At 29.7% G+C, this 13503-nt stretch overlaps 5 protein-coding genes across 5 annotated transcripts; 1 reads left to right on the forward strand and 4 right to left on the reverse strand.

The window, feature by feature from the left end:
- Nucleotides 1-12: 12 nt before the first annotated feature.
- On the reverse strand, nucleotides 13-1545 carry TVAGG3_0304120 (uncharacterized protein; the record flags this gene model as incomplete). Its single annotated transcript, XM_001325564.1, has 1 exon — nucleotides 13-1545. The coding sequence occupies one exon, from the start codon at nucleotides 1543-1545 to the stop codon at nucleotides 13-15; it is 1533 nt and encodes a 510-aa protein (XP_001325599.1).
- Nucleotides 1546-3406: 1861 nt separating this feature from the next.
- Nucleotides 3407-5136, reverse strand: TVAGG3_0304130 (uncharacterized protein; the record flags this gene model as incomplete). Its single annotated transcript, XM_001325565.1, has 1 exon — nucleotides 3820-5136. The coding sequence occupies one exon, from the start codon at nucleotides 5134-5136 to the stop codon at nucleotides 3820-3822; it is 1317 nt and encodes a 438-aa protein (XP_001325600.1).
- Nucleotides 5137-6847: 1711 nt separating this feature from the next.
- TVAGG3_0304140 (C2 domain (calcium/lipid-binding domain, CaLB) family) lies at nucleotides 6848-7717 on the forward strand (the record flags this gene model as incomplete). The annotated part of the gene is made up of 1 exon (XM_001325566.2): nucleotides 6858-7343. The coding sequence occupies one exon, from the start codon at nucleotides 6858-6860 to the stop codon at nucleotides 7341-7343; it is 486 nt and encodes a 161-aa protein (XP_001325601.1).
- A 112-nt stretch (nucleotides 7718-7829) lies between these two features.
- TVAGG3_0304150 (armadillo (ARM) repeat-containing protein family) lies at nucleotides 7830-10645 on the reverse strand (the record flags this gene model as incomplete). Its single annotated transcript, XM_001325567.1, has 1 exon — nucleotides 7830-10022. One exon carries the CDS (start codon nucleotides 10020-10022, stop codon nucleotides 7830-7832), a length of 2193 nt encoding a protein of 730 aa, XP_001325602.1.
- An 857-nt stretch (nucleotides 10646-11502) lies between these two features.
- Nucleotides 11503-12942, reverse strand: TVAGG3_0304160 (multidrug resistance protein YPNP-related family; the record flags this gene model as incomplete). Its single annotated transcript, XM_001325568.1, has 1 exon — nucleotides 11527-12942. One exon carries the CDS (start codon nucleotides 12940-12942, stop codon nucleotides 11527-11529), a length of 1416 nt encoding a protein of 471 aa, XP_001325603.1.
- Nucleotides 12943-13503: the final 561 nt, after the last annotated feature.

Raw genomic sequence — 13503 nt, forward strand, 5'->3', positions numbered from 1 at the left:
TTATTTATTTCTCTAAACTGCATAAGGGCTTGGTTGTGGAGCTGGATAAGATGCCTTATCTTGTTTTGTTTCACTCTTGACTAAACTATCATGAAGTTCACCAGCACCAGAAGATTCCTTATTTAATTTCTTTTGCTTTAAGAATAAAATAACAATAACTGCAATAAGAGCAAAACAAATGATTGAAATAATAGCAGTTGAAACTGTCAATCCTTTCTTCTTTTGTTTCAATGAAGTTAACTCTTGGACGATCTTTTCATCATTTTCATCGTTATCATCATTATCATCATTATCATCATTATCATCATTATCATCATCTGGTTTCTCATATCTTCCTGCATTCAACTGTTTTGATGATGCTGCATCATGAATGGAATAGGATGTTGAGTTAGAATCTTCACCTTGGATTATAAATGGATTTGTGATATCCATTCTATCTTTTGTAACATGCTTCACAGATTTATTTCCATTTGTTGAATCAATAATAGTATAAAATGGGGCAGATATCGTTGGATCATAAATTTCACTTCCATCAAATCTATATGATTTACCAGCAGTTCCATCCCATTTGACTTGGAATGTACCAGTGTGAAATGCAGAAACAAGGACATTCTTGTGGCCTGCATTAGACTCAAAAGCACTATTTTGACAACCAACGGCAGTAACAATATCATTAACACCTGTTAAATCGAGTTTGAAGATTATAAAACTTGCTTCTGTTTGAGGTTTATATGTATATAACTGTAGTGTTCCTGATATGTTGTAATAAACAGTAACAATTTTTGTAGTTCCAAGGATCTCCAATAATGAATTTCCGCTTGTTGCATATCCGTAAAGATCTTTAGATTTAGTGAATACAACATATGACTTCTGCGGAATTACATATGAAACTGGTTTATTTGTTACATTAACTGTATATGTTCCAGGCAGTTTTCTAATAGCTCCTGGCATATCAATTTGTATTGGATTTTCGGTAATATAATGACTTCCTGATTTGTAATATCCTGAAACATAATCAAGTAATTCAGAAGCAGCATTTGTAATATTAATAATCAAATTTCTCTCTGATGAATGAACACCTGGTCTATATCCGATGCATACTGATCTAACATTCTTCATATCTACTTTTGCAGAATTATTTGATTTACTGTATTCAAATGTGTATTCACTTACACGGAGAACTGATGGTGTTTCTGTACTAATCTTGAGGTCCATATCTTCTGAGGAAACGAATGCTGCGCAATAGAACTTCGAGTATAATTTTTCATTATCTGCTGCATCATAAAAATAATTCATATCATTTGATGGATTAATAATGAACTCTAGAGCTTCACAGTTCTCATTAAATTTAAGAATAAAGAATTGAAGTTGAATTTCGGTTTCACTCTCTAAGTAAAGAATGATTTCGTTAGGTATTCTATATACACTTGATTTGTTCTCTGTTAATGAATAAGCTACTAACGGGATTGGAAAAAACAATGTAATAATATTCTGTTTGAGAATTTGGCAAATTGAGGGTAATTGCTGTACCATACTTTGAGACATATGCTGAATAGTTTCCAAGTTCAGTGATGAGGGTTTCACTCAATGCAAGACAGGCCAAAAAGGAAATCATGAAATTAAATTCAAAGGGGTTTCAAAATTCAGAACACCAACCATGGTTCAACTCGGATCACAATTAAGTTAATCAGATACATCTATACCATTCATTGAAAAGAGAATTAACGATATCCTCACGATTTTTTTTTCTGGAGTTAGACAACGATACCGCCGATACCTGATATCTTCCCATGTTAAATATGAATAGGGTGAATATTATTTTATTCAATGTTTTCTTTACATTTGTCATATTGTCGTTATCGGGACGATACAAATTGTCACCGGCTATCAAAAAAAGAATAATTCAATGTCTGACCTATCAGTGTTGCATTATGTATTAATTAATAAGGTGATAAACACCGGGAATAATATTTCAATTATGCACCGCATATGATCCTTTGTGTGATAAAGATTTTTTCAAATAATTTATAAAATTATTTGATTGAATTGAAATGTCTATGCAATTTTAGGATTTTATTATTTATGCAGGATAGAGTTGATATAACAATATTAATATTCATTAATACATGTTCAAAATTAATTTCTAATTTTCTAAAGAAAATAAAATGCATGATTTTCAACACCAAGTATAAAATCATGAATTTCAAAGCAAAAAACATGATTGACGTTTGATAAAGAATTTAAAAATATTAATATTTATTATCTAAAGCCTAGTATATAAAAGTAAGCCTACTTTACGTTATTTTGGCTCAAAATTGGTATTTGACATTTATTTTTTCAATTATTCATAAATTACAAGATTTAATACATCACTAAGTTTTGATAGTAAACTTCAGCCTAAAATATTTTTTGATGTCTAAATTGCTTTAGAAGTGATTTAAATAATAGTGAACAAGATCTATTTCAAAAATGATGCATCAATACTTAATTTTGTAATTGCTGCAGCTATAACAACCATTAATTCTTCATCATTTTATAATGGTAAGTTTCTCAAGTTTGTAATTCATTAAAAAAAGTTATCTTTGTTAAACTTTTCGAATGCCGTCTTAGGTGAGAGTTCTCTCATTGGATGTACTTTTTTCTATTATTTATTTATTGAGTAATGATAGTTTATGTATCGAAAAGAATTGATTCCAATTCTGTATAAATCTTATTGAGGTTAATCTTACGAAAATAGGTGAAATAATTGATGCTTTTGCATTTGTAATTATCGCTCTATCTAATTCTAAAAAATTAATAGTAAAAAAAAAATCCATTATTTTTAGGGCATTAATTGGAACATTATATGGATTTTGTTGAGGCTTGCTTGAATCAGATTTGAATTGTGGGCCAAAATATACATAATGAACACACATTTCATTATCATTTTATTTGAGAATGAGTGAACTTGCTTGCTTCACATCTAATTAATTCTTCACTCACATCCATGAGCTCAAGCTTTCTTGTTTCATTATGCCATCATTTGCAATAAGTAACATCTTGAGCTATAAGCAAAGCAAGAATGGGGAAGCATTGGATTCCAATAACTGATGAAAAAATTGATTGTAAAACTAATCTATCTCGACTCGAACGGAAGAATAAAATTTGAGGTTTCAAAATTTACATTTTTCTCAAGATAGATTAGCTTTCACTGGAAATAAATATAATAATATATTTGAGTCTATATGGGTGCGGATTTCTATAAGAAATTTTCTATAAATCCTTTTTAGATGATTAGATAAAAGCACTTAATCAAATTTGAGAAGATTTAAACATCCAACCTTAATAGGCATAGATGCCTTCAATGTTAGTAAGCATTTCTCGATAATTTGAAGAAGATTGTTCAAATGTGCTTCTATCAATATATGTAATAACATAACCTAGGCTATCATAAAAATTAATTAAATTATTAAATTTTTTTATTAGAAAAAATGAGAAAATGATTATTTCTTTTCAGATCCATTGTGAATTTAATCAAACTGTTTAAATAGAATTCATTTGAGAATCAGTGAATTTATATTCAGTGTTGCTTAATAGTTCATCTGCGTTGTTATCATTTCTTGTCTTTCTGACACAAGCAATTGCAATGAATGTAAAAATGCATACAACACAAAATCCAGCAACACCTGCAATAATATATGCCAACTTTGATGAAAGTGCTTTAATATTTACATCACCATTGCTTTCATAATCATCATTTTCCGTTACTGTATCCTTTGAATCATTATTTGTATCTTTAGAATCATAATTTGTATTCTTAGAATCATTATTTGCGCTCTTTCAATTGCCCGAATTCAATCTTTTTGAAGGACACGAATCATTAATTGAATATGCTTTATAGTACGAATTCTTTCCTTCAATTAAATAATTTTGCCAACCCTCGAAATTTCCTGAGAATTTGAGCTTTATCCATTCAGATTTTTTGCTATTTTCAGCCTGACTAACTATTGAGTAAAATGAATATCCGACTAAAGATTCATTAATAGCTTGTCCGGAATAATTATACGATTCTACAAATTTATCACTGGAACTTGAAATTGTAATCATTCCATCATAATATGCAGATACAAGGACATTTCTTTCACCTTTAGTTGATTCAAATTTGAGATTTTCATTATTACAATTTGTAATAACATTACTAATATCTGTTAAATCAAGATCATAAACAACAAAATGTAATGGAGCACATGATTGGTATGAATAAAAACTCATAACACCTGATGTGTTGAAATAAACTGATACAATATTAGTATTACCAAGTATCTCTAACAATGATAGTCCACTTCTTACGTACCCGAAACAATCATCGAAAAGAGTGAAAACTACATATGAGTGCTCCTTTATGTGATAATCAGGAGAATTTACACCGGCATCAGGATAATATACTCCTGGCTTGAGGTTAATATCTTTCGGAACATTGAAATCTGAAGCCGATTCAGCAAAGATTTTCTTCTTAAAGTAGTTGAAATATGAGGTAAATGTAAATACTTCTTCTTCGAAATGAATAAATGATCTTGTAATCTCGATAACAACATTTTGGTCAGGTTCAAAACTCTGTGGTCTAAATCCAATGCATACTGAATAAACGTTTTCAAAATTGTATTCTTTGTTAGTTCGAAATTTAAATTCATTGATTGAATAGTTGTCAACAAAAAGTACTGAAGGTGTTTCTGTAGAGATATGAATATCTATTGGGTAAAATGAAACAAATGCGGAGCAATATGTTCCATTGTGTGGCATTGTTCTATCTGTTGCATTATAAATAAATTTTTGTCCCATACGTGAGTTAAGGAGAAACTCGACCGATAAGCATGTTCGTGGATATCTAACAATAAAATATTTAAGGTAATGCCAGTCTTCGGTATGAATGGTAACATAAGATTTTGGTTTTATTTCGAAGATTGGGTCAAGTTGATGATGCTGATTAACTCTGAGGCCACTTGGTGGATTTACTAAAATCATATAATATGACATCATTGGATTGTCTTCCAAGTCAAATTTTATATCTAGATCAACATTACATATCCTCTGGGCATATGCGCCAACTTGAGTGATCAGTTTATCACACAAGGCATGATTTGCAAATAGAGCAAACATAAAAAATGATTCAAAGAAATGAAAAATTGAATGAGAACTATTCAAAAAATTATTTTGGGCTTAAAATAATAGAATTTAAATCCACTACCACTTTCTAATACTTTTGATTTGACTACTTTACTGACTAATTTTCAAAATTTGAAAAGAAAAAATTAAGAATGATCTGTTTTTTCTTTATTAATATCAAAAATATGTACTATGATTTAATCCAAATATAATTATATTTAGTAAATATCAAATTTGTGCGATCCTGATTTTGGCGATTCGAATTCTGATACCTTTTGAAATAAGCAATGCATTCCAGGTGAAATATATCTATATCTATTATATTTGAAAGCATTTACTATTGAATGCAATTATTCTCTCATTTCAAATTTGGGCAAAATAAAAGGGATCTGTATTTTCTTAGATGATATCATATTTAATGATAGTCATATAAAAGCAATATAAATGGAGGAATCAAAGATTAAATTCATCATAAAGCAAAGAATTTGTTCGCATTTGACAAAGTTTGAGAGAAAAGTTCAAATCTGACAAAATCAAGATTGAGATACTTCCGGTGAGATTTCACCATAATTTATTATTAATAATAAATATATTGCTTATACCTAAAAATAATTTATTGTTTTAATCTAATTTTAAAGAAATAATTTTTTTGATAATTTTCAAAATAATATCAAAATATTTCTACATCCACATGCATAAATACTAACTTTTCATAGTCAAGTAGATGAGAAATTTGAGAGATTTATTTATTATTTGCACATGAATGCTATGTAATTTCCCATCTATTTTGTCATTGGACAAAAAAGTGACATCAAATCAAACTTGTTTGTTGTCATTCCATATAAATGTAGTAACTCGGTTTTATGAAATTATATAACTATATTCTCTCATATGTACTGATGATATTTTAATATGTATCTTTGTTTAAATTAAAACTTTGATATTAAATTAGCCATAATGATGGCTGATGTAGTATTATTTTTTGTTTTCTTTGATGTACTATAATAATGCATTATGAGTAAATGCCAGTTATAGCTTATATGGAGATTTTTGCCCAAATCTCGTCGAAAATTATTAATTTTTGTCATGATCATTAGTTATGCTTTTTGCTGACTTATTTTGGAATTTTGCCTAATGGTAAGAACAGAATAGCTTTGGATTGTCGATAATCAATAATAATTTTTTTCGCTTTGTTTTGTTTATCTAATTTACAACTGTGAATTCAGGAGCTATTACAGTTTTATGAATAATGAATATAGTGAGAAGACTAAAAGTCGTGAAATTTTGTTGGATTTCATAAAAATCCTATAAACAATGATATTGGAGCCGCATTTTTAGATGGGATGATATATTTATAGAATTTGTACTTAGAATATACAAATCAATATGGAATTTATAGGATTTTTATGAAATGTTCGAAATTGAAATAAATTTATTTATTAATTGTATGTTATTCATTGATAATTAATGATGCTGATTTATTTAAAAAATATTGAGTGAGTTCTATCAAAAATCTCTCACAATTATTTTTGAGAAAATCGAACGGTTATAAATTTTTAAAAATTTCAATAAAATGATGCACCAAATATTATTTACATCAATATATTTCAAATATCTGTTTTTTACTCAGAATTAATGACCTAATTACCTCTCAATTATTAATGGTCAACTCTCTCAAATTTTCAGAGTTCGGTAGGTCATCATTTTTCAACAAGATGTCCAGCAACTTCGAGTACATGCCATTAATGAACGGCAACCGTGCTTATATCCGTGTAGATGGTGTCAACACTGGTAGTTTCAAGACAAATGGAAAGACAACATTAGTTGCCAGAGTTGGTCCAAGAAATAACTTCATGAATCATACAGCCGAGTTCACAGAAAAAGGTTTCCCAAGCAAGACATGGGAATTCAAGTACAACAATCCATCAAAGGCCTCATTTGTTCTTCTTATCTCTAAGAAGCACATTTTCGGAGGTGACGAAGAAATTGGTGAAGTTGAATTAAAACTTTCCGCCTTCGAACCAAATACAGTTGTTTCTCAGGAATTCAAGTTATTGAGCCCACGCAATCAGCCACTTCCAGCTTCTGTCAGAATCTCTGTCCACTTATCAGAAGATGGCAGCTGCGCATTCTGCGCTCCATTCGGTGGAAAGCTTATTGCTAATGCCGAAATCCCACACAAGAAGACTTATTTCAACTAAGAATTCAACAGATTAACATAATTATACCTTTTATATATTTATATTATATTAAATCTTTTCTATCCCTTCTATCCTTAAATTCAAAGCTTTTTTCAAAAATTTTCCATAAATTAAAGATAAATTGTATATCTGGATAACATTTTAATTATTTTTATTCCGATATAGGTCGAATTATCTGCTTTTAACCACAATCTGATGCTAATAAAAAATCATGAATAAAGATTTTCAATTAAAATATAACAGTTTTTCATTAATAGATTTCCACACTATTACTAAGAGCAAATATAAATGGGATCACCGATATTTTATATATATTCATGATTTGTCATCAAAAATCTGGTAAATTGATGAAGATATACATATTAATTTACAAAATATCTGCACGAATGTATGATGAATTCCATTATTTCAGCAAAAGAATATTTAAAAAAATGAATTTTATCAAACTTTGCAAATTAAAAATATAAGTTAAAATAAAATAATTTTTTAATCCTTAAAAATCAAAGCAATTTCGGGAGCAAACTCCGTCATGAACTTGTAAATTGAAGTTTCCTTGTTTACATTCTGCATCTTGAAAGTTTTTTCTTCACTCAAAGCACTTGAAAATGCACTCTTTCCTTCGAATCTCTTTCTGTACTCTTTAACTTTCTGGTTGTTGCAGTGTGCGATTGACAAAGCAGCTGCTGTATCAATCAAAAATTTCTCAATCTTTTCATCATCCAATTTAGTATTCTGTTCAAGAATGTCATTCTTTTCGTCATTTGTTTCTTGAGAGAACAAATTCCTTTCGAAAATCGTCAATTTTTCAATGATTTCGTCTTGAACTTCTTGAAGAACAATTCCATTGAGGAATGACAATTTCTTGAGTAAGAAAACAGCTTTTGTTGAAACTTCTGGTTTCGGATCTGTCAATGCCTTTAACGTAACATTCAACAAATTCTTTGCAAATTCATAATCATTTGCTTTATCAATAATTGCTGCAAGTAATGAAACAGCTGTTGCTCTCATGTGCTGGCCAGCATCTGTCTTGATAACTGCTGTACCAACAGCTTGTTCAACAATATGATTTTGTTTAAATTCAGTGCAGGAAACAATTTTTTCGTAGTTATCGAAAATGACTTTTTCGCCATTTTCTGATTTATTGTTTTCTGCCAAAACAGAAAGAAGATGAACAGTTAACAATGGTTTGTCAGAATTGATATGTTCGATGACATTTTGGACAATCCGAGATGCTTTCTTTTCGTCTTTAATTCTTGGGAAATAAAGTGCCAAAGCGTGGAAAGTAATTTCAGATGGAAATTCAAAACATTTTTCTAAAATTACGTCAGAATGTTCATATAAATAAGAAATAGATTGTGAACAAGTTCTTGCGTTCTTTTCTCCACCATGGCAATCTTTGAAGTAAATAAATATCTCTTCCAAAACTTTGTTGTCAGCCTTTGATTCAGAAACATGTTCAACAAAAGATGCCAAAGCAGTAATTGTTGATTGAGATTTACTTTCATCTTTCGATTGTTCTAAAACCTTTCCTAATATAGAAGATGATTTTGAAGCGGCCAAACCAATAGAATTAGAAGCAGCAATTGATTTCTCATTGTTTTGTGATGCCAAAGCAAACAAATGTTCAACAAGTTCAGGATTAGTTGAAATATGCCTTCTCATTGCATAATTTCCAATAATTTTAATTGATAATAAATCATCTTTTTCGATGTATTTTTGTATATGTTTTGTGTTGAGAGACAAACCAACAACAGATGGAATATCATTTGAATTTATCTTGATAAGATCACGGAAATAATGCTTGTGCTGAGCATTATAATAAAATTCACTCGCTGACTCCAAAAAGCTCTTGTTATTTGTCTTTGTAAGACTTTCTTTAACAGCATTATGAATTAAATCATTCATCGAATCATCTTTGTATTTAAGAATTGTTTTAAGAGAAAGAGCTCTGATTTGTGCATCATTACTTGTGATTAATTCTATTGCTTGTGAACAGACTTTGCTTGTTTCGAATCCTTCCATCTTTCCGCAATAATTAAATGCAAACAAACCTCTTAAAATTACTCCAGAATCAGTCTTTTGTTTTATACAATTAATAATGAATTCTGAAATTTCTTTTGTATATTTTTGTAATAATTCTGGTTTTGATGATGCGATTAATGCAATTGCTGCACTTAATTTAAGCATAACAAATGCATTTCCAAGAGATTTAATAAACAAATCAATAATTTCCTTTGTAACATTTGCATCTGGATAAAGAACAACAAAAATAGACAAAGAATTAATTGAATTAACAAAAATGTCTTTTGTTTCTGATTTTGATAAAAAGAACTCAGCAATGTTTGATAAGTCATCACAATATGATGGCTTCATTATAAGAATGGATTCAAACATAGAAATAATAGGAAGAATACTGTAGTTCTTGAAATCAGCGGCATTTTCAACAAAAACAGAAATTGCAGAAATAATTTCTTCAGAAATAATTCTTTGTGAAATAGAAATGATTAAATTGCAAACTTGGCTTGAGCTTTCATCATCAAAGTGTTGAAGAGCGTTATCAAGGAGCTTCAAAGCGAAATCTTGGTCAAATTCGGAAATAAATGGAATAATTTGAGAAGAAATCTCAACAATGTTGGAGAAATGGCTTGTTGAAATTGCGAAACGAATCGAACTCAACATATTCTCATGAATTGTTGGGATTTTATCAATAAACTCTTTTGGAATTTTAATTCCGGAATGAATTAAGACTTCTGTCTGGTATAACAGCTTGAATGCTTCGACTTGGACAGAAGGATCAATATCAAGGATGTTGTTTTCGATAACATCCGGTGATCCACTGATATAAGATATATAAACTAAATTATCTTGAGCGAGAAGTGCTTCTAATAACTCCAAACCAGCGGCACGGAGTTTAGAACCCTTATTAGATGTGGATTGGTTCGCTCCTGGATCTACAGCGGCAACTTCAATTTCGGCATCTCCGAAAATGTCTTCGTCGTCATAATCTTCTTCATCACTGCCTTCTACTTCATCAACATAGATCTTTTCGTATAAAACGGAAGCGAAATTGATGGCAAATTCATATAATTTTTCTTCATATTTCTTTCACGACATTGCCTTGCTGTCCTTGTTTGCATCATTTTAGAAACAAAATCCCAATCATACGTTCTATAGGTCAGAACAATATTCATTAGCCGTTGATCTTCAATTCTTGAGAATCGCACTTTAGGAACACTCCTCTTCATGCACAGAGATTTTGAAAACAATATCCAAATGAAACTGAATCATTCCGCCAATAATTTTCTTCACAATTTAAGAGAGCTTATTAAATTGAGGATGGTTTTGAATTCATTTTCAAATTTCAATGAACGCTATCACTTTTCCTTCTTTAGATTTTAAGAAAAAACGACATTAATTTATACTTATAATACATTTGAAAAATTTTTATGGCAACTAATTAAATAATTTAATTGAAAATTCTGAAGTGTAAACAATAAAGTTGTTTTTGACTGCAACACTACCAATAGTTGCATGAAATACAAGTGAAATGCAGTTTTCTTCATGAATTAGGAAAAAGTATTAATTTATGATTTTGAAAATTATTATTAAAAATCATCAAGCAAATCAATGACTAACCGCATCAGTTTCATACCAAAAGCTTTTAATGTTATTCGAAGATAAATACACTTGCGGCTCCAAATCAAAATTAAAATCTAGAAATGTAGACAAATTAACGAAAAGGGACAACCTATCTTGATTTTATAGGAGTATTGAAGAAAATGATATATATCCAATCATTTTTAAAATCGCGATTAATATTTTATTTCATATTTAACATTATCTGTGATTAAAATACTAATTGCTTGAGTTTATACAACTATAGTAATAACACCACAAACTTCATTATTTATGATTTAACTATTTTTAATACGAAATAGGATTCAATTTCCAATTTTCTTGAATTATATTAAGAAACTAAATGGATTTGGTGTGATACAAAAATCTAACTATTAATGAATAATTTGAATAATATTTTCAAATTTCATAAATAAAATAGTTTCAACTATTTTAAATATAAGCCTTTGACTGTTAGTATTAAAATATCAAGCAAGATGTTTTAAATTAAGATAGATGAAAGTTATTTATTTACTCTATTAAAAAGAAATCTGGGAAGGAAAAAAAATCATATTTCGGTATAGCCTTCCTTCTTGGATTTGACGACTATTTCTGAAAAGGGTTTCAATAGTAATCCAATTCCTAAGACACATCCAATTGCATAGGAAATGGGATAAACAATCATTATTCTTGGAGCATTATGCTTATTTGTTACATAAAGAACATACATGAATATGATAACAATAAAAAAGTTTGATATAAACGAAATTATCATGGCTCGAATTCCATTTTGCTGAGACTGTAAAATAGATTGAAATGTCAACCTAGTGAAAAGAATAATTGTGCAATAGTTTCCTTTCATCAGCATACCGTTTGCATAGTAAAAGTATCTATTTCCTGATCCAAATAAACTCGATATTTGAGTTGGAATTGCAAAGCACAACACTGTTGTGATTGTACACCAAATCAAAGAAATTGAGTTCAAATGGATTGTCAGATCAATATATCTCTTGTAAAGCTTTGCAGCATATGCATATGAAGCAGGTGGAAGATAACCTGAACATAATGTTATGATGATGCAGTTTGTGAATGCATTGAATCTGCATAAAACATTGAAACCAGCCATAGCATACTCGTATTCATCTTGTGTTGAAACAGAGTCACCTATTAGCTTTCTCACAACTATACCTGGAATGTTCATGAAGATCTGAAGCATGAGCTGTGAACTTCCGACACACAGAGCCTGATATGTGTGCTTTGAGAACGGTTTTAACAGTCCAGAGACTTTAGGTTTCACGTTGAAAACGCCACAGAAGTATAAAATCATTAAAGTTATTCCGGGAACTCCATCACATATAATTGTGCTTATTGAAGGACCTTTCATTCCAAGTTTAAAGTAACCGAGGAACAATGGATTAAGAAGTCCCATATCTATTCCCATTGAAACTAAATCAATGATTCCGACCAATAAAGTTCTACCTTCTGCCTGCAAGAAACCACAGCATCCGAGGAATAAACATGTAAATGTATTACCTACGCACTGAGGTAGAATGTATTCGTATGCATTATTCATCACAACGTCACTTGCTCCATACCATTTTGAGCATGGTTTGTTGATTGGTAATAAAATTGCTGGGACAATAGCGCCGCAGATTAAGGAAACTCGAATAATATCGCATATAACTTGTTCTGCTTCCTGATATTCGTTTTTACCAAATAAAGCACTGATTTGTGTACTTGCTGCACAAAGTAAGAATAAACCAAAACCTCTCGCAATGTATTCCCATGCAATATCTGTAGCAACAGCTGATGTTCCAGTTTCTCCAATGTATTTTGATATCCAAATTGAATTAATGATTCCATAAAGTGCACTAGTTATTTGGGAAGCTAATGGGCCAATCATTAATTTAAGAATGGTAATAAGTGGCGTATCACCAGCTAGTCTTTTTATTTCGTCATGCTCTACTTTCTTCTCTCCGATCATTATAAAATGTTTAAAAAGCTTTCAATGAGATTTCTCAAAATTCAATTTCATCAGAAATGTAAAATCATTTTGGGAACTTTTTTTAAATCCCTAAATATTGATTTAAGTTTTATATTTTACAAATAATGAAGGTTTGATTGACTATTGTAAATACAATATAACCGTAAACATCAAAGAAATTTTGATATTGAAACTATCATCCCAGAATTTTCAAGTGTTTACGATATTGAAAAGATTATTACTTTTCTTGCCAATGAGGGCTTAAGAGCAAACAGTACTCTATGAGATTATATTATATGAATTTCCTAAATTGAGAGCATAAATAGTTTGTCAAAATAATTTTTCCCAATTTTTTTTTCCATGATTGGGTTATTATATAATAAAACTCATATTAGCGATAGTTTGAATTGTTTAACCGAATTTAACTTAAACATGCATTTCTGAAATATCCTATCTTGATTGTCTTTATAGTATAGAATTTTCAAATTGTTTGATAAACTATTCAATTCCGAATGCGGTTCTTCATATTTAAATCAAAAGCAATTTTAGCACATATGACCT

This window comes from Trichomonas vaginalis, chromosome V (assembly GCF_026262505.1).
Source record: "Trichomonas vaginalis G3 chromosome V, whole genome shotgun sequence".
Taxonomy (NCBI): Eukaryota; Parabasalia; order Trichomonadida; family Trichomonadidae; genus Trichomonas; species Trichomonas vaginalis.